The 26,216-nt window shown below is 39.2% G+C and overlaps 1 protein-coding gene across 6 annotated transcripts in view; it reads left to right on the top strand.

Moving 5' to 3' along the window:
* Positions 1-26,216, top strand: part of DNAJC6 (DnaJ heat shock protein family (Hsp40) member C6) — a 138,866-nt gene that overhangs the window by 31,853 nt on the left and 80,797 nt on the right. For 2 of the 6 annotated variants that reach the window (XM_025427989.3, XM_049110340.1), the window contains exon 2: positions 13,050-13,315. The exons of 3 other annotated variants lie outside the window; for them this stretch is intronic. In XM_025427989.3, coding sequence (XP_025283774.3) covers positions 13,120-13,315 — 196 coding nt within the window. In that variant the 5' untranslated portion in view covers positions 13,050-13,119. Of the gene's footprint in view, positions 1-13,049; positions 13,316-13,737; positions 13,756-26,216 lie in introns of those variants that run through there. One more of the 6 variants, XM_025427992.3, reaches the window with a different exon arrangement.

Raw genomic sequence — 26,216 nt, 5'->3', positions numbered from 1 at the left:
TGCAAAGTGGTGTGGATGGCAAGAAGTGGGGGAGGGCTGATTGCAGCCATTTTTGCAAACAATCTTCCACAACATACAAAAATAAGCATCCTTTAATCATTCTTAATACTACTATCAAAAGATAGTTACTGTTAATATATTGGTGTATTTCCTTCCATTGTTAGGTCTATGTACATATAGAGACAGACTTTTTTTTTTTTTTAAGATTTTATTTATTTACTCATGAGACACACACACACACACACACACACACACACACACAGAGATTGAGAGAGAGAGAGGCAGAGACACAGGCGGAAGGAGAAGCAGGTTCCATGCAGGGAGCCAGATGCAGGACTCGATTCTGGGACTCCGGAATCACACCCTGAGCCAAAGGCAGATGCTCAACTGCTGAGCCACCCAGGTGTCTCCAGACTTTTTTTTTTTTTTTTTTTTAAAGAATATGATTCATATCTAGAATCTGATTTGTGTCCTGATAATTTCTCTTAACGTTATATTGTAGGTATTTCCCTGACATTAAATATTTCTTGACAATGTGGTTTAATTTATGATGCATAGGAAATCAACAATACATTGCTGTGTTCCAGGCATTATGCTAAGCACTTTCACAGTTATCTTGATTAGAAAACAAGTTTCTTGTTAACTTGCAGGATTTATAGTCTGCTGCTGCTGCAAAAAAAAATCCCCCCAAACCAAAAAAACAATGAATTTTGAGTGATGAAAAAATCCAGAGAAAATTATAATGGTTAAAATATATCAGCAATGCCCATTTTTCTCCTGAAAGCTTAACCTGTCAACTTCAACCACTTAGGAAAGGGCAGTCTCCCTCTTGTTAATGGTGGGAGGGTTGGGACACTGACAAAGAGGAGATTGTGTGTTCTCCATTTCTGTCTGTTGCTTAAAGAAACCATTTTGTTGGACTAGTTCAGGTGTTAACATTACATTGTTGGCAATTGCAGACTGTTTTCAGTGAAAAATTTTATTTGCAAAGATTTTGATTTTGAGTCTGTGAACAGAGTGATAATTGGTGAGAAAAGGTGTAATGGAGGGAATACTTCCATTTTTGATAGTAAGAGATTCATGACGCTCGTGAATCAATAGAGAGAAGTTGGGATTGTTCCGATTTGAACTCCTCTGTCCCATTGGCTGGCTCTATGTCCTAATGATCAATAAAAAATTACAGAACCTGTGCCTAAAGACGACCTATCTAACCTTTCATTTTATAGATGAAGCCACATCTGTCCCATTGGCTGGCTCTATGTCCTAATGATCAATAAAAAATTACAGAACCTGTGCCTAAAGACGACCTATCTAACCTTTCATTTTATAGATGAAGCCACATCATCATTAATTTTTTTGATCTGGCTGTATTTCAGGATCATGCTGAACATTAGTTCTTACTATACAATGAGCATAATGTGATAAGGAGCATAAAATATGGAGGAGACCAAAGACCAGGACTTAAGCCTGGGCTTTGTATTATCTAGCTGTTGAGTATGAACAAATTGCTTAATTTCTTTGAGTTTCAGTTTTCTCATCTATAATTACAAAAGCTTCAGTCTTCTTAGAGGTAATTGTGGAGATTGATGGACAGTTTATATCTGCACTAATGCAGTAGCCACTAGCACTGAGTGGCCTTTGAGCACTTGAAATGTGACTTACCTAAATTGAGATGTGCTGTAAACGATGTGCTGTAAGTGTAAAATATATCCTGGATTTTGAAGACTTACTATGAAAAAAACATTAAGTATCTCACGGATTACTTTTTCCTATAGACTATATGTTGAAATGGCAATATTTTGTGCTCATTGAAGTAAATAAAATATATTCAAATTAATTCACTTGTTTCTTGTTTTTTAAAAATGTGGCTATTAGACATTTAAAAGTTATATATATGATTCATATATGAGGGAGAGGGAGAAACAGGGTCCTGCTAAACAGAGAGCCTGATGTGGGGCTCAATCCCAGGACCCTGGAGTCATGACCTAAGCTGAGGGCAGATGCTTAACTGAGCTACCCAGGCACTCCTGAGTAATTTCTGATTATATACCTTTTTTTTTTTTTGGGAGGTACGTATTGCCTACTTCATATCAATAAATATTAGCTACTGTATTTATCATACTAACGAATGTTAGCTGTTATATTTATATTAATAAATGTTAGCTGTTATGTTGATTATATTAATACATATTAGCTATTAAAATCATCATATCCTATTAATAACTTAACATCTCTCATATTAATTTTTTTGCAAGAGCTTTATTGAGACCTAATTTATGTACCATGCAATTCACCCATTTAAAGTGTATCATTCAGTGGTCTTTAGTACATTCAGAGTTGTGCAACCAATTGTCTATTTCTTTTGAGAACTTTCCCATGTCATTTTTCACCAACACATGATTTCCTATAGTCTATACAATATGGGCATAGTGATTTCGGAGGGAAGATGAAAGAGCCATCTTCAGTGATTCATAAACAATATATGGCCCAAAGGAAATATTCTTCAAAAATGATGATTTGTGAGTCTTTCAGAAGGATGGTCTGGAGTGTGTGAATCCTCTACTCAGGTCAAAAAGTAAATTTCAAGCAGAAATGATTTCAAGATGCTATAAATCTGTGTGTTTTCCCAACCCAGTAGAAATAATTTTATTTACATAGGAAACTAGCAGTAAAGTATAGCTTTATTGGCTGAATTCATATTAAGTAAAATACTTGGAATAGGAATATTAAGAGCTCTGACTGGTCAGAATGCCAGCCAGTCCCTTATGTGTAGTAAGAAATTCAATGACTAACCTTCATTGAGTGCTAGACATTATACAGAGCAACTTTCCCTTAATGTCTTTCATGGACTCTTCCCAGTGGCAGTGGTCATTCATCTATTTAGCAAGTATATATCCTGTATTTGCATTGTGTCAGGCATAGAGTTAGACCAAACATGGCCATACCATCATGAAGCTTATAATCTGATGTGGGAAGTCATACATCAAACAGGAAATTTCAAAGTAATGTATTATAAGTGCTATGTTAGAAGATGTACAATGTGCTGTGGGACACACAGAATTATGTGACTTGGTTTTGAGAACTTTGATGGATTCCTTGGGAAAGTGTTGTCTATGCTGAGATCTGAAGGGCAAGCAGGAGTTGGCTAGACAAGGGATCATAAAGAAGCTTTATGTCTAGACTTAGAAAGAGGATGTGGGGAAGGGGAAATGGTGAGGGCTGGGTCTCCAGAGGGAAGTAGTTTATCTTAGAATGTGAAGGGTTTGTTATGTTAAATACCTTAGACTGTGGGCAATGGGCAGCCCTTAAATGGTTTTAAGTAGTTGAGTCACATAATTAATTGGATTTGCATTTTAGAAAACTCAGAAGTGAATCAATTTGCTCACTTCCCTGTCTCAATATTCTTATCTTTAAATTGAAAGGGATAGTCTACCCTTTATAGCTCCTTCCAATTTTAATAGTCCATGAATTTCTGCTATCCTGGGAAAACTTAATCCATGCTGATTTCCAGATCTCTCAAGTAGCAAGGCGCAACTAAGATTATGGCCAGTACTTGAAAAGGTAGGTTTTGTGGAGATGGAGAGTGGGCAGGAAGCTGAATGGATGATACATTATTTCCCTGGGAAATGTGGAAACAGAAAGGTTATGCAGGATCCTCTGACAGTCTCCTGAAAGGGAACTGGTGGATGACTTTCATTTCTCAGATACAGTGGGATGGCACTTTGCCCTCTTCCAATGTAATGAAATCTGATGTTATGTTCCAAAAATTAAAGTGCTGCATACAGAGATGTTTGCTGATGAAATGATACAAAGTCTAGAATTTGCTAAAAGGGTAGTTAGGAGAGGCACCTGGGTGGCTCAGTCAGATAAGCATCTGCCTTTGGCTTAGGTCATTATCTCAGGGTACTTGCATCGGGCCCTGCTTTGGGCTTCCTGCTCAGTGGAGAGTCTGCCTCTCCCTCTCCCTCTGACCCTCCTCCCAGCCTGTGCTCTCTCTCTCTGTCTCTGTCTCTGTCTCAACTAAATAGATAAAATCTTTAAAAAAAAGGAAAAAAGGTAGTTAGGGGTTCATACATACAAAACATGGTTGTCTGTAACTTGGTAATTGTTGATGCTGAATGATGGGTACAAAGGGATCCATTATATAATTGTCATAATTGTATATGTTTGAAAATTTCCATAATAGAAAGCAAAAAGATAGAATAATAAAATAAAAATACTCTGATTTATTACCTTACTTCCTTATTACTTTTAGCACAAATGGAGAAAGAATCAGAGTGTCATTTGGTCATACTGAAATAGACTCAGAGCTACTGTATCATCAGCACTGACACTTTGCTTTCTTTTTTAAAAAAGTTATTTTTATTTTTATTTTTATTTTTATTTTTATTTTTTTAGAGAAAGAGAGTGATAGAAGAGAGTATGTAAGCCCAGTGGGGGTCAGAGAGAGAATCTCAAGCAGGCTTCACACCCAACACAGAGCCCGATGTGTGGCTCTGGCTCGATTCAATGACCCTGAGATCATGACCTGAGCTGAAATCAAGAGTCGGATGCTCAACCAACTGAGCCACCCAGGGGCCCCTGCTCTAAGTTCTGTATCAACTTTAAGGGCTTAAAATGTTTCAGACTGCATTGATATTGAGAAATAGATTTGTGATTCTATATGGCCATGTGCCCAGCTAAAGATTAAGTGTTCTGTTAGCATAACAGGCGGAAAGGAATATTGGGGATCTGGTCTCCATGGGTATAAAATGGGTATGGTAATCCTTCTCAAAACACCTTTTGGATTTAAATAGGTAAATAGATCTAAAAAAACCCACAAAAAAACAAAAAATAAAAGCCCAGGAACTTAATTTAGTGCTCAGGAAATGCTAATTCTTTCCCTTTAAGGAGTTGTGGTCAAATGAGTAATGGTGGTTTGGTGCCCTGGAGACTCAGCACCCCAAGAATTGATTCCGCCTGTAGCTGAGGTGATCATTGTCTTTCTCATCACTGTCATATAGGATCTGCCACATGCTCTAGGGCTCAACCTTTGCACAAAGGGGTTACAGAGAATAAGAAACTACATTTTAAACATCTTAAAGATAAAATCATATAAAATGAGCTCAGAGCAAAACATGGGAACGTCTGAGATTTAGGGAAACTTTCACTTCTGTGTAGATTTTTTAAAAAAGATTTTATTTATTTATTGAGACACACAGAGAGAGAGGCAGAGAGAGAAGCAGGTTCTATGCGGGAGCCCAACATGGGACACGATCCTGGGTCCCCAGGATCTCGCCCTGGCTGCAGGCGGCGCTAAACCGCTGTGCCACAGGGGCTGCCCAAGATTTTTTTTTTTAAGATTTTATTTGTTTATTCATGAGAGACACAGAAAGAAAGAGAGAGAGAGAGAGAGAGAGGCAGAGAGAGCCAGAGACAGGCAGAGGGAAAAGCAGGCTCCGTGCAGGAAGCCCAATGTGGGACTCGGTCCCGGGACTCTGTGATCACCTCTGCGCCAAAGGCAGATGCCCAACCGCTGAGCCACCCAGGTGTCCCTTCTGTGTAGATTTGTACCTGACTTTGGGGAACTAATTACCACATGAATATTTTCAGTTTGTTATTCCCAATATTGAAAGCAGTTGAACACAGGGCCAGTTTATGGTAGTCTGTCAGAGTCTGTCCATTTGAAAAGCTGGTTTCCTTGCTTATAAAATGACAAATGAAAGAGACATGTGCTTCCATGAGTTACTCTTGAAATGGTAATGTAGGTGTAACATCGTTAAACCATGAGCATGTCCTTGAAAAGTCAAGGGTAAGTTGAATGTTCACAAATGGAACAGCATTTTAAATGAGCTTACTAAAGAAACCCATGGTGAATTTTTCTGTAAGCTAAAGATGGCTTCTGAAATAACTTTTTTTGCATTTTCATTCAATTAGATACTGAACATCTATTACTTGGCAGGCACTATGGTAGGCCTGGTAAATATGATGAATGTTGTCTTTACCAGAGTTGCTCAAAATACCTGAATTATAAATAGACAAATAATATTCTCAGATTAACAAGTAGTCAAATAATAAAATTTGTTTCATCAATTCTAAGACAATTTTTAATATATTAACATTTATGTATCTGTACGCATCTTATTTTTTTTAAAGATTTTATTTATTTATTTGAAAGAGAGCAAGAGAGCACAAGCAGAGAGAGTGGCAGAGGGAGAGGGAGAAGCAGGCTCTCCCCTGAACAGGGAGCCTGATGTGGAGCTCGATCCCAGGACCCTGGGATCATGACCTGAGCTTAAGGCAGATGCTTAACCTACTAAGCCACCTGGACACTCCTAATCATCTTAAAATTGAGAATACTCCATGTATATATATCATCAGTAGTATATTTTTCTTGATGCTGTGACTAAAAATGTATGATTTCTTAGATTTGATGAAATGCAGCATTTGAGCAGGGCTTTAGTGTTTATTATGTGCTCTCATGGACCTTATTTCATTTGATTCTATGAGGTAGAACAAGTATCTCCTCAACTTTATTGAGAGGGAATGTGGCTTTGGGTGGGAAACAGGGAAAAGATAGAAAACTTGCATGTGGCAGGCCAGAACTCAAACACAGTTGTATTTTTTCCCAAAGCTAGTGGTTTTTCCACCATGCCTTGATGTCTTTGTAATCTGCATACATACATATTTATACACATACACAACAGGGGCCAAGCTTCTCTGAAAGCTGGGGGGCTTGCATTTAATGAATATAAAGATTATTTTTCCTTCTAGTGATTAAAATTAGGCCAAAGAGTAGACAAGTATCAATTTTCAAGAGCACAACATAAAAAGTCCTCTAAGCCAGATAGTTACAAAACAAGATTGCCTATTGGGAATCCATATAAATTAAAACCTTTTAGGTTTCTCTGAACAGAACCTACCACCTGGGGAGTAAAGCAAGGGTAATTCCCATAAAGTGCCCAAACTATTTTTCACTGGCCACGCTTAGGTCACATCCAAGAAATGACCCACATGTCATACAGCATTCATGTTGACCACTGGAATTGCCTCCTCAGGCTGCTGAAGTAGACAAAGTATAATTGGAAAGATGTGATTTTAAATACTAAATGACAGCTAGCTGTATGAGCTTAGGCAAGTTATTTAACCTCTCCTAGTGTGCCTCACAAAAGGGGTTGTGTCTTCATGGGGTTGTTGAGAAGATGACAGTTAAGGTAGGTAAGGTACCTGGCAAATGGAAAGTAAACTAATGGCAGTTTTTTGTTTTTTTTTTTTATTTTTTATTTTTTTATGACTGTTAGAGATTCAAGGAGGCACATGTTTTGGGATATTGAGTTACCTTAAAAAATATGCCCTGCCTGGAAAATTTGTCTCATCTTGTGGGAAACCCAACACTCCGCCAGGCACTGGGAACAGACAAGCTCATTTCTAAGGAAATATTGTAGGAATAGTTGAGGTTTTCCTTTGCTAAATATTATCAGCTCACTCTGTTTTTCCAGCACATTCCCTCATGTCTCTTGTGTATTGCTCTATGTGCAACTCTTGACAGCTGCCACTACTTAAGTATGTGCTCTCTAGTAAAACCTTGATTGACTGGGACTTAGAACTGAAGTACTTAAATGGTCATAGTTTTTCCCTCTGGGCTTCCTTTGGAGAAGGAAGGAAATGACAACTCAAGTTTTGAGAAGGATAGAAAAATTTGAGAACTAGAGGGAATGCTGTAATCCAACACCTTCAATTTTACTGCTAAGAAGAGAATGATTATCAAGGCCACTCTGCTGATTAATAATCGAGTCAGGAGAGGATTCCAGCCTGTTGCTCTTTCTTTTGGATGGTGGCCTAAAGATGTGGCTTTTGGCATCTGTCTTGGTGTTGTTATTCCTCCAGTTTTGGCCACTACACCAGAGGTCTCAAATTCAAATGCCTGCAAGGGTTGACTGACAAGGAATGAGTGGAGTAGGTTGGATGTTTCATATGGGAAAGTGGTGGTGAACTATGCCACTCAAGTTGGAGCCTCTGAACCTTCTGTGGAGATATTTAAGTTTACAATTAAAAGAAAAAGTACAGGGAGCCCCTGGGTGGCTCAGTAGGTTCAGTGTCTGCCTTTGGCTCAGGTCATGATCTTGGGGTCCTGGGATTGAGCCCCACATCAGGCTTCCTGCTCAGCAGGGAGTCTTCTTCTTCCTCTGCCTCTTCTCCTCCCTCTGTGCTTGCTCTCTCTCCCTCTCAAATAAATAAATAAAAGTCTTTTTTAAAAAAGTACAGGGCAGACAAAACAAGTTTGGGGGCCAGATATGGCCTGTTTGTCCCCAGTTTGAGCACTTCACATTGTCTATATCCATAGACTTTTCTTCAGTAAGGACATAATCTAAATTATGTACCTGAGGCATGTTGCCAAAGAAAGTTTCAGTGCTATTCATTGATTTATATTAAAGCATAAAATCGAAGAAGTGCATTTTAGAAACCCGATCATACATAATAATTTTTGCCTTTTGTGACAGAGAGAACAGAGCAATTCTGTTTTCATTTATTGTCTGGTTAGCCAGAACTCTTTGTTGTCCAGTTATGTATCCGAGTGAGTTCAGATGTCACAATGTGTAGGACATTCACAATTGGGAACCCTAGGACCTCTTGGTACTGGAGACTTTGCTATACATAGACATTCAAACATTTGTAACTTGTACTTGTAAGAAATACATTGATGTCATTATTGAGGAGAAATACACGCGCACTTTCACCACACAATCTCAATAGTTCAGGAAACAATATCTTACCAGATGCCAAAAACTGATGTTTTCTGACCTAGTTCATTTATATTAAAATAATGGTTATGAGGGATGCCTAGGTGGTTTAGTGCCCGCCTTTGGCCCAGGGCATGATCCTGGAGTCCTGGGATCGAGTCCCAAGTCGGGCTCCCTGCATGGAGCCTGCTTCTCCCTCTGTCTATGTCTCTGCCTCTTTCTGTGTCTCTCATGAGTAAATAAATAAAATCTTTAAAAATAAAATAAAATAATGGTTATGAATTTCTAATTTTATTTTATAATCTAATAGTAGACCACAACATAGTTTTTTAAAAAAATCACTAGACTAGGTGATTATTAATACATTTTATTTACTTATTTATTTATTTATTTATTTATTTATTCAGTAGATATTTACTCGATGTCTCATGAGTGTACGGTGCTCTTTTGGGTATCAGGAGGGATATAGACATGAGCAAAATACGGATTTTTGTTCTCAAGGAGTCTAAAATCTAATAAGAGATGTATGAAATATGTAAAACCTCAAGGCAGAACAATCACTCTACATTATACATAATGCTTTTATATTATACATCATCATAATAAATTTCTTAAGTTAGGCAGGACAGATTTTAGCCTAATTTACAGATAGGAAATTACATGAAAAAATGTTACTTTCCTTCTAAAAATACTAGAACAATAGTGGTAACTATTTGTTAAGCATTTACTATATGTTAGGTACTGATTTAATTTTCACTTACAGCCTTATTCTGATGGTACTATTCTTTTTTTTCTTTTATTAAGATTTTATTTATTTATTTATTCATGAAGGACAGAGAGAGAAAGAGGCAGAGACACAGGCAGAGGGAGAAGCAGGCTCCATGGCAGAAGCGCCCCCCCCCCCGCCCCACCATGTGGGACTTGATTTGATCCCAGGACTCTGGGATCACTCCCTGAGCCAAAGGCAGACACCCAACTGCTGAGCCACCCAGGCGTCCCTGGTGGTACTATTATGCTCATTTTACAAAGGAGAAAAGTGAGGCAGAGAAGTCAAGTAACTTGCCTAAGGTCATAGAGCTAAAAGGGTCTGCGGAAATAGGGTTCAGTCCTAGGAAATATCATTCCAGAACCTGAGTTTTAACCGCTGTGTTATAGTTCCTGGAAATTAAAAAGCACAGATCATAATCCAGATGGGTCATGGCATTTATTCATCTTCTCCTACCCCGCACCACAAAAATAGTGTGACATCTGTTGTGATGGGAGAGTATTTTGGGGGTGGAAGGGATGGGTAGGAATAGAGCCTGAACATTCCTCAGTGTGAGTAACCTTTGCCAAGTTTAGAAGTGACTGAAGTCAGCAATTGAAAAGGCAAAGGGAAAGAATACTCTCCCCCAAAGAGGGCACCTAATCCTTTGGCTCTGCTCTGTGATGTAGTATTCTTGAAATAAAGTAAATTGGAAAAAACAGGATAGTTTAGCTCTGAATGTTCACCTTGGATCTTACCAGTGCCCTTTGTTAGGCACGGATACTCATTCAGAATCACAAAGACAAATTTCTACTAGTATAGTACTGGAAAAAAATACTTATCCTTTATTGAGCATCTTCCACGGGAAGAACTAGGACTATTGGGCACTGAGGATAGAATTGTGCACAAGCCAGCCCAATCATAGTAATAACAGTGAATATTCATTAAATACTTATTCTCTATGTGTTAGGTACTAATTTAATTCTTCAACTATATATAATGATGGTATTTTTATTATGCTCTATTGTATAGAGTAGAAAAGTAAGATCATCATGGATAAGTGAACTTATTATGAATGTGATCTTTAGGATAAGAAAAACAATGTTAGTGTCAGAATTCGTATATATTCCAATTTAAGCTCCAAACTATTTTTTAGACTATTGTATGTTAAAACAGCTATTGTGTTTTCTACCTTTTTGTGTTCTTGTGTGTGTGTGTTCTTTATATCCTTAATTTTGTAAGGTCATGAATAGTTATTCTGATTAATTTTAATTATGTTAAATTAAGTGTAAAGAAAAAAATTAAATGGCCTCTTTAGCCCATTCAAGTTTTTCTTTAAATTTGCAAACTGGGGAGATAGATATTAAAAAATATAAAGGCATATGTTTCATCTTAATTTCTTCCAGCAATATGTCTGCAGCTCTGAAAACAGTTGAATGAAAATAACTGAAAGCACTCTTTTTGAAAATAATAATTTTCAATTTTGAAAAATGGTCATCTCTGAATTCTCTTAATCCAGTGATTATAAATCCAGAATTTGCCGAGGCACATGATGGACACTAGGCATTTACTCTCTCTGTGCCTCAGTAATGAATTAAAAGAGAAGGAAAAATGCAGAAAAGGATTATTTAAAATGTTATTTGAAAATATTTACTAGACTTTACAGAGTACAGTTTCAGTCAAGTACCTAAAAATCACTCAATCTGACAGATTTGGAAAATTGAAAGTATAAAATTTGTGTTTAAAATTGTATTACAGTTTTAACTGCTATCCCTCAAGTTGTTTGATCTTGTTATAAATAAGCATTAACTGCGATTTATGATTTGGGTCAGGTTACATCTTCAGTGAACGAATTGAGGTCTTCCCAGAGGGGAGACTAGCATTCTTGGCCTCTACTGATTCATCCTCTTCCTATAAGAATTTGCGTTTGAGTGATCCTTGAATAGGCAAATGTCTCTCAATCCAACTTATTTTACATAGACCGGTATAGAGCTAGAATTTCCTGGAAACTCTTTGGGTCCCAAGTGATTTGGACCCAATCCTATTAGATGCTGTTGTTTGATTTTGTGTTCTTAAGTGATCAAAATGACACCGAGAAAGCCATGAAAGGCGAAAAGAGAGAAATGCTGGCTTTGTGTATGGGCTTAAGCAAATTTTACATATGTGAACTTTTTTCTTGCTGATGCGTGATGAAACTCTGCCAAATGACTTTTGAAAAGCTCCTCACATAGTCATTCCAAATCCTAATAGGGAAAAGGACCATTTAAAAACCACAATTTCACTCGAAATGATAAAAATGAGGGATAGATACTTCTGCATGCTTTTTATATCAAGTGAAAATGAACATTTGATAATTGCATTTTGAGACTTAGAGTTATGTCCAGTGTTTGCAAGTCTTGAAATATCCAATGTTGGGGTTCTCTTTAAGAATAAGAAGGCAAAATCATGAATATAAAATTAGGTACACAGTCTTGAAAGGGACTTCTCTGCCAGAAAGGGGCTCTGGCCCTTCAGCTTGATTACCTTGGTGATTAATTCTCCTCTGATAATGAGTGACTGCTTTCTTTGTTTTCTCAAAATTATGAAAGAAAAAGGGGGAGGAGCCAGAGAATGGAAAGAAAAATCCTCGTCTCCTAACCATCCATCCCTTCAAGCCAACTGAGTGGTATAGTCCTTTTTCCAGGTCCCAAGGTAAATGATGTCAGAACTGAAATTGCACCTGATTCAATCTCTTCCCCGGGGTCACCCTCCCCAATTATTGGTTCATAGTTACTGAAACAGTCCTATCTACTCATTAGGTGGAATGGTCTCCTACTTAGAATAGCCAGCTCTTGGGGATTATTCCCCTTCTGGTTTGAAAGAAATTGCTGTTCCTTTCTGCCCTAGCATAGGTTTAACATGTGTTCTTTTTCTATTCAGTTAAGTTACAAGTCAGCCCTCCAGGACGGTAACCGTCGGGGTGGCTTTGACTTGCCGAATCTTCCAGCAAATATAGGCTAAGTTATACAAAATGGGCGTGTCTGGATTTTACCAAGAGACCCCCCCCCCCCCCACCGTCCCCAAAGCTTACGAAGCAGAGACACCCAGCCTCTTTCTTCTTTACGTGACGCGCGAAAATACTCTCTGCTCGGGTCGTAGTAGTCCCCTCCCCCTCCCACCACGCCCCATTTACCGCCCCCCCTCCCCCCCTCCCGCTCCAGAATCTCCCCTCCCTCACTCCCTCTCTTTTCTTCCCTCCCCGTGGGCCAGCCGCGCTTGGAGCTGCCCTGCTGCGCGGCGGGGCGACGCGGCGACACCTATAGGATTGCTTCCGGGCATTCCTCAGCCTGCGGGTGGCTGGCCCGGGGCTGGGAGCTCCGCAGGGCCCGCTCGCCCTCCCGCCCGCGCCCTCTTTTTCTCTCTGGGTCGCGCCGGGTGCCCAGAGCTGCGCTCTGCCCAGGGCGGTGGCTCCGCCGCTCGCCCCGCACAGCTCCTCTCCGCTAGCTGCTCCCTCTTTCCCTCCTCTTTGCGTCATGTCGGACACTTGATGGTTTTTTTTTTTTTTTCTTTTTTTCTTTTTTTTCTTTTTTTATTTCCTCCTTTAGCCCTTTCCACCTTCCACCCCCCCCTTCGTTTCCCAGGTTGATATTTTTTCCCTGGTCTCTGGGCTTGCCCATGAGTCTCCTCGGGAGCTACCGGAAAAAGACCAGCAACGATGGTTATGAATCCTTGCAGCTGGTGGACAGTAACCGGGACTTAAGTGCGGGGAGCGGCGCGGGTGGCGGCAAGCAGAGAGTGAACGCCGGGGCGGCAGCCGCGCGGAGTCCCGCCCAGCAGTCTCAAGACCGCGCCAGCACCATGGACAGCTCAGGTAGCGCTGGCGACGGGGTGCGCCCAGCTGGACTCCGCCGGGTCCTCCCGAGGCTTCCTACTCCACTAGCCCGACCCCCCCCCCGCCCCCCCCCCGCCACCTTGGCCTGGGAGGGGCCAGGATGGAGCGAAGGCATCTAATACCACCAGGGTGTTGCGTCTCTAATTTCTCTAGTTCAAGGAGCTAGGAAACGTTAGATCAGTCCTGAGGCCCAGGGACGTAGCGAGCGCCTCTTAATCTCGCTGGGCTGCTGAATACACTAGCTGGGGGCGGGGAGAGGAGGCGAAAGGGGAGGGAAGAGTGACGCGAGAAGGGAGCGGGTGGCGCGAGGAGCCGCTGGGAAGGAGGGCAGGGAGAGGCAGCTGCTTTCACTACCCAGCTGGATGAGGGGGAGAGGTGAAGGAGCCAAGTGCGTTGCTTGTTTTTGCAGCCTGCGGACGGTATTTATTCTAATTATTATCCTCGTAATGCTGATGTTGTTTGCAATTCTGTAAAGACGTGCCTCTTTCAAACTCCGGCTGTCGGCTAGGGTTAATGCTGTTACCTTTCCTCAGCAATTTTTACCTTGAGCGAATTTTTATCTAGAAGTCTTTTACATAGCATTTATGATTTGTTCAATGAAATTTATTTCATCTGCTATTGGCTTTGGTCTTATCATTATCTTTTTTGCATTGAGTGTATTAGTGTTTCATAAACTTTGCATAGAAGGAACACGAAAAAGCCTCTAAACTTTGTATCTGGGCTTGCAGCCTTTTTTTTTTTATTTTATTTTTTTTTATAAAGCGTTTTAACAAGTTGGATTTCTCTCTGTTGGAATGCTCTTTTAGCCATATCCATAGCAAAAGAGTTATTTAATATATGTATGTTGGACCAGGGGTATTATCATAGCTGTTTGCTCACCTTTTCAAGGAACCAGGATCAGAGGGTTGTTTACATAAAGATAATCTATAATTGAAGGCTCAGTGGTTTGTTCCACATTGGTGACTTTAATATACTGGACAACTTAGGACTCCAAAGGAAAGATTCATGTTGGGTTGTTTGGGAAGGAATGAAAGCAAACTGAATTTAATTCCTGTGCATTGCAAATAAATGCTTTTTTCTTTTAATTGTGTAATGGCTCTTCCTGGACTACCACTTCCTATTTTCCTGACCCCATAAGTGGGGTAAAATATTGTCTACAGATGTTCAAGTGTCCTGGCCTGAAAACATGTTTTACCCATACAAGTTCTTACTGAAGTTGAATAAGGTGTTGGTAGAGTGTTTTCTCAGGACCATCCTAAATTAAAGTTAAAATTACCTGAGGGATTCTTGGTTCTAACAGCTTTGGTATTGATATTGTACATAAGTATCTGATTTATGATTTTCTAAATCTGTGATAAAGTCCAAAGCATCTTTTGACTGGATGTGATTGCCTTTAAATCTTAAAAAAAAAAAAAAAAAAAAAAAAAGATTCATCCATTCCAAATGATGCCACTATAATCCTTTCTGGAACATAGTGGGCATGTACACAAATAACTGAAATGGAATAAACAATTTCCAAACGAGTGAGGAGGAGCCCCACCTTTAGGAAATGAAAGAAATATGAAATTTTGTATTTTTTCACTTTTCATAAGAATTAAGATTGGAATTTGTTTTTATTTTTTTATTTTTTTAATTTTTTAAGAATATTTTATTTATTTATTCATGATAGAGAGAGAGAGGGAGAGGCAGAGGCAGAAACACAGGCAGAGAGAGATGCAGGCTCCATGCAGAGAGCCCGACGTGGGACTTGATCCCAGGACCCCAGGATCGCGCCCTGGGCCAAAGGCAGGCGCCAAACTGCTGAGCCACCCAGGGATTCCCCCTGGAATTTGTTTTTAAAGTATATTACATTCTAGCATAAATTCAACACCTATTTCCTGAGTCCATTATGTGTCAGGTACTGTGCTAAGCACTGTGGGGAATATAATAGTGAATGGCCTTTAGGGGACTGTCGTTTAATGGGAGCAGTAACAAACACAGGGCAGCCTGTAGTAAGTTTGGATTTTTGAGGATTGTCTTTTTCACCAAATCAGACTTTTCCAGTAGGTTTAGGGAAGAATGAATTGAATTGATAAGCCATTGTAATGGGAAAACATTTTTATTAAGAATATTGTTATCTCTAAAGCATCGTTGTTAGGAATTGATTCTTCAGCTTGATCAAACTAGCCCCGTATGAAGAAGTTGCAGGGACTCTTCCTTTTGCCGGTTTCTCTTTCTGGTTAGGGAAATGTTGTGGCTTCATTATGGCAGTACTATGTATCTTATGACTTTTGATGCATATTTGCAATTGAGAACACAGTCTGGGATGATGATGTTTGTTTGGTTTGGATGAGCAGTTGGGCCCTGAGAACAGGGTTTCTTTCAGTGGGGAGCAAGTTTCATTGACCAGTGCAACTATACCTATCTTGTCTAATTATAGTTTCTTTCTTCTAAGATCCTCAAAGAGTGGCCTCATGAAATGTAAATGTATCCATTTGTTTAAGATATTTAATTAAGCTCATGGATCATTTCTAAAGCAGCAGTGATCCGCTCATTTATTTAATTCGTTGTACTGTGATGTGCAGGACAGGAAAGGTGGTTCATAGGGATCTAATAGAAATGTTTATGAATGGAAAATATGTCTAGAGGACTTAAAAATAAGTCTAGAGGATTTAAAGCTTAGTTTTAACAATACCTTAAACTTGTATAGCTATTTATAATAAATGGTACATATGGACACTTACCTTATTTCATTTCCCCAGAAGTCTGTTAGGCAGGTGATGTGGCATGTCTGTGCCTAGAGACTTGATATCAAACATCTGGGGTACTGTTACTACTTATAAAACCTAGGAAAATTTTAAGCCTGTTCCCCCATTTATAAAAGGAGAATCATGATAGTTGTTCTTACAATAGAGCTTTTAGTTTGAGGCTTAAAACAACATGAGGATATGTTTGCAATTTTCCTTTATTTTGCTGTGTCCTTAAATTAGATGAGGAAATCTGTTCTTAGAGATGGTAGGAGACTTGTTCAAGGTAAAATAGCTACTTAGTGACAGCCAGATTCAGGTTTTCTGACTTTAAGGTCTAAGTTTTTCTCCACTGAACTAAACTGTCTTTCTGTATAGATAAATATCAACTGATTATTGAAAAGGAACCAATATTATGTCCTTGGATTTTCCCTCTGTTTTTGGATGAAAGAGTGACAGATGTTCAGAGAAGTTTAATGACTTTCTAAGTCAACAGACTCTGGATTGGTAGATTTCAGAGCAGCCCCCAAGTCAGATGTGTCTTCCAGAGCTCTCTGCCTGCCTTGGCTCACTTTCTCTTCATTTAAATTATTCTCTAGCAGAGATTGCCATTCAAAGGTCATGCTCTCATCTCCAGATGGCACTGTAGCTATCCCAATTCATTAGCTCAGGAACCCCGTATTTATCTTGTGTGCGTTTCACCTACCATGGAAATTAGAATCTACAAACATAGAACTCCCAGTCTTGAGTCACTAAAGTGTTCCAACATTAGGCTTTACTTACCAAATTCATAATGGCAAGCCACAAAACAGTAGTCCAATTAAAATCCATTTCCAGATTTTAATGGGATTTAAAAGTATAGGATAATGAGGAGTGCTAAAATACTTCCCTGTTTAGTATAAATCTGATTGAAAGCAAAAATTACCTTTAACAAATCCAATTCTAGGTGGTGTTTTTTTTTTTATTTTTAAAGAGACACACAGAGAGAGGCAGAGACACAGGCAGAGGGAGAAGCAGGCTCCCTGCAAGGAGCCTGATATGGGACTCCATCCCAGATCCCAGGATCACACCCTGAGCCAAAGGCAGACGCTCAAGCACTGAGCCAGCCAGGTATCTCTCTAGGTGGTGTTTAAACACAGCATCTGTATTTTGAATCAGGCTATACCATTATGAAGTATTTATTTGGATAACTTCATATTGTATTGAGATATTATAAGCATAAATATGCTAGTATTTCTTTTTTAGGAATACCTGCCCATTTAAGGGTTTTGGAGGTTGAAGGTAAAGCTGATATACTAACTTAATTAGTGTGTGGTGAAAGTTTGAATGTTTCTAGGTAGCCATTTAAGGATGCATCCAAGGTCAAATGCTTGGAGACTGCCCAGTTGCATAGACTTGGAAGAGGAATTTCGTTCTTTCTTTTTTCTTTCTTTCTTTCTTTCTTTCTTTCTTTCTTTCTTTCTTTCTTTCTTTCTTCTTTCTTTCTTCTTTTTTTCTTTATTTTCTTTTTTCTTTCTTTCTTTCTTTCTTTCTTTCTTTCTTTCTTTCTTTCTTTCTTCTTTCTTCTTCTTTCTTTTGATTTATTTATTTTAGACAGAGAGAGTCTGAGAGTGTGTGAGGGCAGGGGGTGGGGGACAGGCAGAGGGAGAGGGAGAGAGAGTCTCAGGCATACTCCATGTTGAGTGAAGAGGTTGTTGTGGGGCTCCATCTCCAGATCCTCAGATCACGACCCTGAGATCAAAACCCTGAGATTGTAACCGGAGCTAAAACCCAGAGTTGGAGGCTTAACTGACTATGCCACGCAGGTATCCCAGAAGAAAAATCTTTTGAACCAAGTTTCAGAAAGATGACCATGTAGTCTATGATATACACCTTCTATGATGGAGCTACCACTGCTTTTTGAGGCTGTACCTTTGGATTGTTCTCATCAGCCCAAAGTTCTTTCTTTTTATTTAGGCCTTTTGGCTGTCTAGGTACAAAATAAATCTAATTCTTTGTCCACATGGCTACCCTTTGAAAATTAGGAAACAGATCCTGTTCCTCCTCTTACTACAGTTTTCTTCTTTTCTAGGCTAAATCTATATCTATAGCTATACATAAATATATGTATGTAAATTTATATTTACATGTTTATTTAGATATATATCTGGGTATCTTTAGATATCTGGATATATTGGATAGATATATAATAATATATATTATAGACAGATATATAGATGTATAATAATATATGTAATATTTAGATACATTTTTATTTTATTTAATAAGGTTTTAAAATTAATTTTTATTATAGAAGTTCTTATCATAAAAGTTTTCCATGCTCTTGTTAAGAAAGAGTTAAAGATTACAGAAAAAAATACAATGGAAAATATACCTTCCCTCTTCCCTGATTCTTTGTCTCCGCAATTACCTCTATTGAAAGTGTGTATCAACATATATATATATATATATATATATATATATATATATATATATTATATGTGTGTATACATAAGATTAAAATAATAGAATATAAAGTTACAACCCTGTATATTTATATACATTGTTCAGTAATGCTTAAAGATAAAAATTGTTACAATTTTTTTATTGTAGCAATGATTACAATCCAGGCCACCTGCCAGAGACTGTACATAGGATATCTTATTTAACCCTCATAAGAGTTCTTTAAGGTAGGTGATAGTTAATTTTTTCTTATAGTTGAATATACCAGGCACAGAGAGGTTAGGCAAGTTGTCTGAGGTTACACAGGCTCTACTTATTCAACATTGAGTAAAATGTCATAGAGAAATGCCCATAGGGTTGCAAGTGAAGAATTTAGTGGTAAATGTTTCTATTTGTTTCTTTCTCTATGGTAAGGAAAAATAGGAGTGTCTGAGGTAACTGAAATGAATGTAGTTATTTTTTCAGCTTGAATCTTGTAAATAAGACATTGCTGTTGAATTAAATATAACATAAAAAATTTTTAAATGCTAGAAAAAAAAGAAGGCAGAGAAAAAGCAGTATTGAGTAAGACTGATTAAATCCTTATATGACACTGAGAGAACAATATTGGTACTGCTTTATAACTTTATGGAACAGTATCTTGCCAATGAAAATGAGTCCACACTCTTCTCAGGATTAAGTCCAGAAATGGGCTTTATCTTTTTTTTTTTTTTTAAAGATTTTATTTAATTATTCATGAGAGACACACAGAAAGAGAGAGAGGCAGAGACACAGGCAGAGGGAGAAGCAGGCCCCATGCAGGGAGCCCAATGTGGGACTTGATCCAGGGACTCCAGGATCACACCCTGAGCCAAAGGCAGATGCTCAACCAATGAGCCACCCAGGCGTCCCAGAAATGGACTTTATCTTAACTGGACATCAGAAGTCTATCATGGTACCTCTGCAAGCCAGGCCAGTAGAACTTCTTAGTGTGTCTCCACTGGGAGGTCCTCATCCCCCCACCTCCATCTCTATGCTTTTGTACACACTGCGCTCTCAGGGTAGGCCAACTTTTCCCATAGCCATCTAGATGTCTACTTTTCCAGGTTAGCTCCTACTCATTTTTCAGCTCCTTAAACCCTGTAGACTGCATGAGATGGCCATTCTCCATATTCCTTCCCCAGCTAGTATGTTCCTGCCTTAGCAATCATCACATTAGATTGGGATATGTTGCCTGGCCTATCTCTCCCTCTAGACTATGAGTAAAGTTCAGAGCAGGGCTGTGTCTTACTCACCTTTGTATCCTTGTCACTGCTCGGCATTTGTTAGGAGCCTGATAAATACTCATTGAATGAATAAAAGCATGAACTGATTTTGAATTTTTAAAAAGGGCATTTTTAATGAAATGTATGCATCCAAACTATAAAATAAACATACAACTAGATTTTAATAGAAACGAGGCCAGACTTGATAGCAATGAAACTGCTGGCAGAAAGCTAGATCAACTCAAAAATGAGCATTTTTCATATGCAAAGACACTAGAGGGGAGAGAAAGATAATTAATACACAGTCCCAGACCCCTAAGAGCTTTCTAATGTGGAAATGTAAAAAAATAATAGCTTACCAAAAGACTGCTTTCTTGACAAAAAAAAAAGCAACCTATTGTAGTATTCATCATCAAGATAATTTTTTAGCAGAAAAGAACACTAAATGTATACAAATTTTTAAAATAAACTAACAATAGATTACTTTTCTCTGTAGATTTGTGTGTTCATCAATATTATGAGGTTGGAATCTTAGCTATTTTCGGGTTTAATATTAAAAATTTTATCACTTTTGGCCATCTGCAATTGTATGTAAGCATTATGATATCCTTTTATAACCTGTATTCTCCATTTTGAACTCCTTTTGTAGAGAGTCTATAATTTCGAAGTGGAGTAATGAATCCTGGAGTTTAAATTGTACATTTCCTCATTGGCAAAACTTTGTAACTCAGGAAGAAACTAAATCATAATTATTGTCTACTTAAACAACATCTCTTGACATTTACTTAGAAGCATTTTTAAAAGAGTTTATTTATTTGTTCATGAGAAACACACAGAGAGAGGCAGAGACATAGCTGAGGGAGAAGCAGGCTCCCTGTGGGGAGCCTGATGTGGTACTCGATCCCAGGACCCTGGGATCATGACCTGAGCTAAAGGCATCTCATTGTCTCAACCACTGAGCCACCCAGGTGCCCCTGCTTAGAAGCTTTTGACAGAGCAACTCAATGTCTGTGTAATAAGTCCTTCATGGTCTAAGGAATTAGGAAATTTCATGACATATGCCAAGAGATCTGGCAATTTCTACTTCTTAAAATTGCTTCACCTGACATGTCTTAGGCCATAGCCTGGACCCAAAGTATTTTTTTCTTTCAATAATGCATCAAAGCATAATTTAAAAAGGCACTAGGGATTAAAATTAAAATTCAGTTGTGTGTGATGTTGAGAATGCAAATAACCCTACAAATGAAGGAATTAGATGGTCCAGGGCTTGCTATTCATTTTGGGTTTGCACATGCAGAAAATTATTTTTGGCACATTGAAGTGTAGTACTCTACCTGGTGGCTGGTGAGTTTGCTTGGCATGTGTTATAAGCCACTTCCTGATTTTAGAAATATTATGCTGTGAAAGAAGTACACATCAGAATTAGGTATATTTGGCACAGGGCAGGGTGAAAAAGTGGTATTATTAGTGGTATAATAATAGACATGTAAAGTGCTATGGAGTGCAGAAGCAGGAGGCATAATTTCAACCAGGGGGACTAGGGGAGACCACAGTGGAAAGGGCCATTTGAATAGAAAGTCAGTAGGTAGACAAGGAAAGGAAACCTGTTTTGGGCTGGGCTGAGAGCTAAGGTGCAGTGGCATCATCATATATGCATGGGGTATTGAGAGATTTGCATTTAGGCCTGGAAGCTGGAGCCCATATGGATTGGAAGTGCTATCATGGATGGTGCTGGGAAGACAGATTGAACCCAGATCAGGGTAAGTGTGTTGAGAAGATTGGACTTCATTCTGTAGGCAGTGTGAGGGTCCTGAAGATTTGGGAGAGGGGCTGAGGCAGGGCTGACTTACTCATAGGCATGGCACCTAGGGATCACAACAATTTTAAGGCTGACAAACGTGTTTTAATTTTGATTTCTTTTAAAAACCAGAATAAAATAAATGAGTCTAACCTTAAGGAATTAAGGAATTCGTCATCATACCAATGCAGTAAAAAATAATTTTTTTAAATGGGGAATGAACACACAAAAGCAAAACTACCTAGGGCCCATAGAAGTCCCACTGCAGTTCCAGAGAGAAGAATGTAATGTGTGAATACTGGAAATTCTTTGCAGCTGCATAAAAGGTGGATCCCATCTGTGGTTCCCCACTGTGTCTTGGCTGCATCAGATTTACCTGAGATGCAGGTTGAAAACAGATTCCTGGACCCCAGGGATTTATGATTTACTAAGGGAGGGGATGTATTGACAGGGAGAGAGCCTGACCCTGATGGACAGGGAGAAGAAATACATGTCCGTTAAGTTAATGACCTGAGAAATAATGACAGCCCCTCCAGGGTAGTGCTACTGAACTGTGGAAGAAAGAGGAAAGCATTGCACAAAAGACTGGACAGACTGACAGCTGACTGGATGTGGGGTGGGAGGTATAGGGGAAGCTAGAGGTGTCTAGCCTGATAGAAGAAGAGGTAGTATTTTCATTCTTGGCCCGAAGTGGAAAATGTGACCAATTGGTTTTCTATGCTACAGATGCACCATGAACATACTAGTGAAAGGGCTGAAAATGCTGTCAGGTTGGCACAAGGTTTCACCAGGTTTTCAGCTTTTTGATAGACTGCCCACGAGGCTGTGCAGATCTCCAGGGCAGTGCTGTGGAGGAGGGAGGAGGCAGGAGCAGGGTCTGTGCTTGCCTAGGGGAGGAGTAAGGTAATCAGTGGAAATGCTAGAACTGAAATTCTACGGCACTGGGCTGAGTGGCTGGAGGCCAGGATGGTGTAAAGTAGCCAGCCTGCCCTTATGCCTGTTCTCACAAGGCAAGCCCTAGGCTCTGGGTCCTTCCTTGCCCGCTGATGGGGAAATAGGAAGAAAGCTCAAACACCAGAGAAACCTGGAAGATGATTATTGAAGCAGGAATTCTTAGTCTCTATGGAAACAGACAAGTGCCTGAAAAAACACCCTGACCACAGAAATCCTCAAGGACTGCGTTGTGCCAGCGTTTGGCCACTTGAGCATCACAGCTGAATGGTATTTCTCTTCACTACTTATTCTTCCTTCACTTTCTCCCTCTTCTATAGTCCTTCCCCATATTCTCTTCCTTCTGCCTCCTTCCCCTCCATCTTCAGCTTCCTTGTCCTCTTCTCTCCTCTTCCCCTGTCCTACCAGCATCTTCTCACTTTTTCCCTAGTTAGTGAATCAGCATATTTGCAAAAGTTGGAACCCCATGCTGTAGGAGGGCATGTGGATGACTTTAGTTTGGGGGTATGAGTGTGGGGGTGTATGTGTGTGACTTAGCTCCCAGGCTGCTGTGTGTGGTCCAGTGGGTGTGAACACTGGTGTCACTTTCCAATTTGGGTAATTGCATCTGACCTACCTAAAATTTCCCTTGCTGTTTCAATTAGCCAAGTGTTCCGCACCGTGACTTGGTGATGAGAGGTTTCATAAGCCTCCATCCCAGAGGTAGCTGCATTTCATTCAGATGAAGGAAAGAATTTCACTTACTAATTTGCAGCTAGGGAGTACAAGAGAATAGCACACCATTTCCCCCTCCCTGTCTCTCCTACCTCCTCCCTGCAGGAAGGCAGATCTTTTTCTTCCCTCCCTCTGTTGCTAAAGCCCAGATAAATGGCCCTATTTTCAACCCTTCCAAGTCCAAATTTGTGGATGCTATTGGATAGTGGGGATATTAGGGAATCATGAGTCAGAAACCCCAGATGTAAGCTTTGACCTTGGGCAGGTAATTCAAATGAGAAAAATCATATTGGCCCTTCCTGTTTCACAGGCAAGGGAAAATGTGGGACTGTGGATGAAAACACTTTGTAGTTGGTAAATTCTGCATTCATTCATTTCATGAATGTCTCATGATTGCCTATTGTGTGCTGGCACAGTTCTAGCCACAGTGATACAGTGGAGGATAAGACAGATAAGACTTGGGTGCTTATGAGCTTACATTGTAGCTCACAAGATATGCCATAAACCAGTAAACAAGGATAAAGGATTATATGGTATGCTAAATGCCACGGAGGGACTAGAGTGAGGGAGAGAATAGCTCAAGGTGGTGGTGGGGAGGAGGGAAGCCTAATTTACAGAGCACAATCAGGAAGGGCCTTTCCAAGGAGATAGCATTTGAGCTGACATCCAAAGAAACAGAAGCAAACAGGAAAAAATAAGAAAGCAAGCTGTAGTATGTAGCGCATTTTAAGTACTAGGTTCAGCAAATACAAAGACCTAATTAGAAGAGGGGCCAAGCTCTGTGAAAAGATATGTAATTGTTACAACCAGCACTTAGTGAGCCAGGAGGGAAGGGGGGCAAATGAAGTCTGAGTTGTGTTTTTAAAAGATCATTTTGGCTGCTTGCATCAAGTAAGAATTTGAGGTGGCTTCATAGCTTCATAGGCATTCGAGACCATAGACAGGATGTATATCCCAGAGATGACATCAGTAACTACACTGTTCAACACTAATGGTCGGCCTTTTTTTTTCAAGTTCAAATGATAATATTCTCATAGCATCTTAGTGTTGGCAACATGCTTTTCTATACCCTATCACACTTAGTTTTTAGAATGTCCCAGGGAAATCGGTGGCATTAACAATGTTTTAGAGGTGAGAAGCTCTGTAGAGGTCAGTGAGCTGATATGCAGTTAAGCCAGCAGCAGGCTCCAGGTCTTCTAACATACTAGAGCATAACACATTTGCAGAGGAGGAGAGCTGAGGTCTTGGCCAAGATGTATCAGCTACTTTAAAAGGAGACAAGCTGGAGGGATAGAACAGTAAAATTGGGTATTAACTGCTAAAGAAATTGGCTTAGGTTGCCTTGAAATGTATAGCAGCATTTCACTTTAATTATTGGTCTTAAAATCCAGCCACTAAATCCCCTAACATGATAGGAGCCTGGCTTTGTCTCTCAGTGTGCCAGGAGAGAACTGTCTCCATTATGCTTCATTGGCACACAGATCCTGGGAGGCTTTCACACACTGTCTTGTTTTGTGAGCATTTGCAATTATAACAGAAGACAGTTCTATATCATATGTTGCTTTGTTTTCAAGCTATTGCATGAGAGCAGGGCTTCTTGTCTCTTAGAAAGCAAAACCAAACCAAAACAAGAACGCTGTTTTTTGCTTACAGCAGAATACATATTTATGAAGAGAAAATATAAAATAATTTAGTAAGTGGTATAAAATTTCATTTCCTTTCTCTCCAACTTTTAGTTTTACCCTACAGATATAATTAATATCAATTGTTTCTTGTATGTATGTACAGAATTTTCTATGCATTTACAAGCTTATACACAACCACATAGACACATACAGATTCCTGCATACTGACATATGTGTATGTACATATTCATATATGATAAATACCTGTGTATCCTGAGATCCTTCTGTACATGCTATTATATAACTTGATTCTTATTTAACACCAAGTCTTGGATAATGTTATACATTCTTACCTAGTGAGGTACCTTATTTTTTCTAATGACTGCTTTGAATTCCACTGTTCTAATTTTTCTATTGATAGGCAGCAAATATCTTTGAGTATGAATTTATGTATTATATATGTGGTATGCCATAGGGTCAATTCTTAGAACGAGTTGCTAGGAGAAAGAGCATAGTCACATCACATTATGATAGATCTGCTAGATTTCTTTCTAAAGAGCCTTGTACCAACTTAAATTTCTGCTAACGGTATATGTGACTACTTATTTTCCCAGGCTCTTATTAAAGTTGATGTTGTTACCAAATTGCTAAATTTTTGGCAGTCTCATAAGTGAGAAATAGTGGTAATGGTTTACTTGAAACTGGCATTACGTTTTGATACTTCCATGCGTTATTTTTGTTGTTGGAAGTGGGTTTTTTTTTTTTTTTAAGATTTTATTTATTTATTTGAGAGAGAGAGAGAGGAAGTGTACGTGCAAGAGAGCATGAGTGAGGGGAAGGGGCAGAGCGAGAGGGAGAAGCAGACTCCTGGCTGAGCAGGGAGCCTGATGCAGGGTTTGATCCAAGGGCTTTGAGATCATGACCTGAGTGGAAGGCAGACTCCTAACTGATTGAGCCCCTCAGGTGCACCAGAAATGGGTTTTAATTGCTTTTTATTACATAGGTAATACATATTTAGGGCAAAACAGTTTAGAAAATGTAGAAAAGCACAAAGGGAAAAATAACTGATAAACTTGTTTTCTGTAGATGACTATTATTGACATTATGAAATACATACTTTTGTCTCTTATCTGTGCATAAGTATGAATGAAATGACTGCGTTACCTTCTTTGCTCTTTGTTGATTGTGGCCACTAAGGTTTTCTTGTGAAATACAGCAATACAGAAGTGGGGAGTACATGGGAACGGTAGCCAGTGGTTGTTCAGATTCAAATTTTGATACCATTGACTAACTTTGTGAACTTGGGCAAGACATTTTACTCCTCTGAGCCCCTCTGCAGAACAGATAATGTCTTTCTTATCAGATTGTTGAGAAAAGCAA

This window comes from Canis lupus, chromosome 5 (assembly GCF_003254725.2).
Source record: "Canis lupus dingo isolate Sandy chromosome 5, ASM325472v2, whole genome shotgun sequence".
Classification (NCBI taxonomy): Eukaryota; Metazoa; Chordata; class Mammalia; order Carnivora; family Canidae; genus Canis; species Canis lupus.
This window is presented reverse-complemented; position numbering and strand designations above follow the sequence as displayed.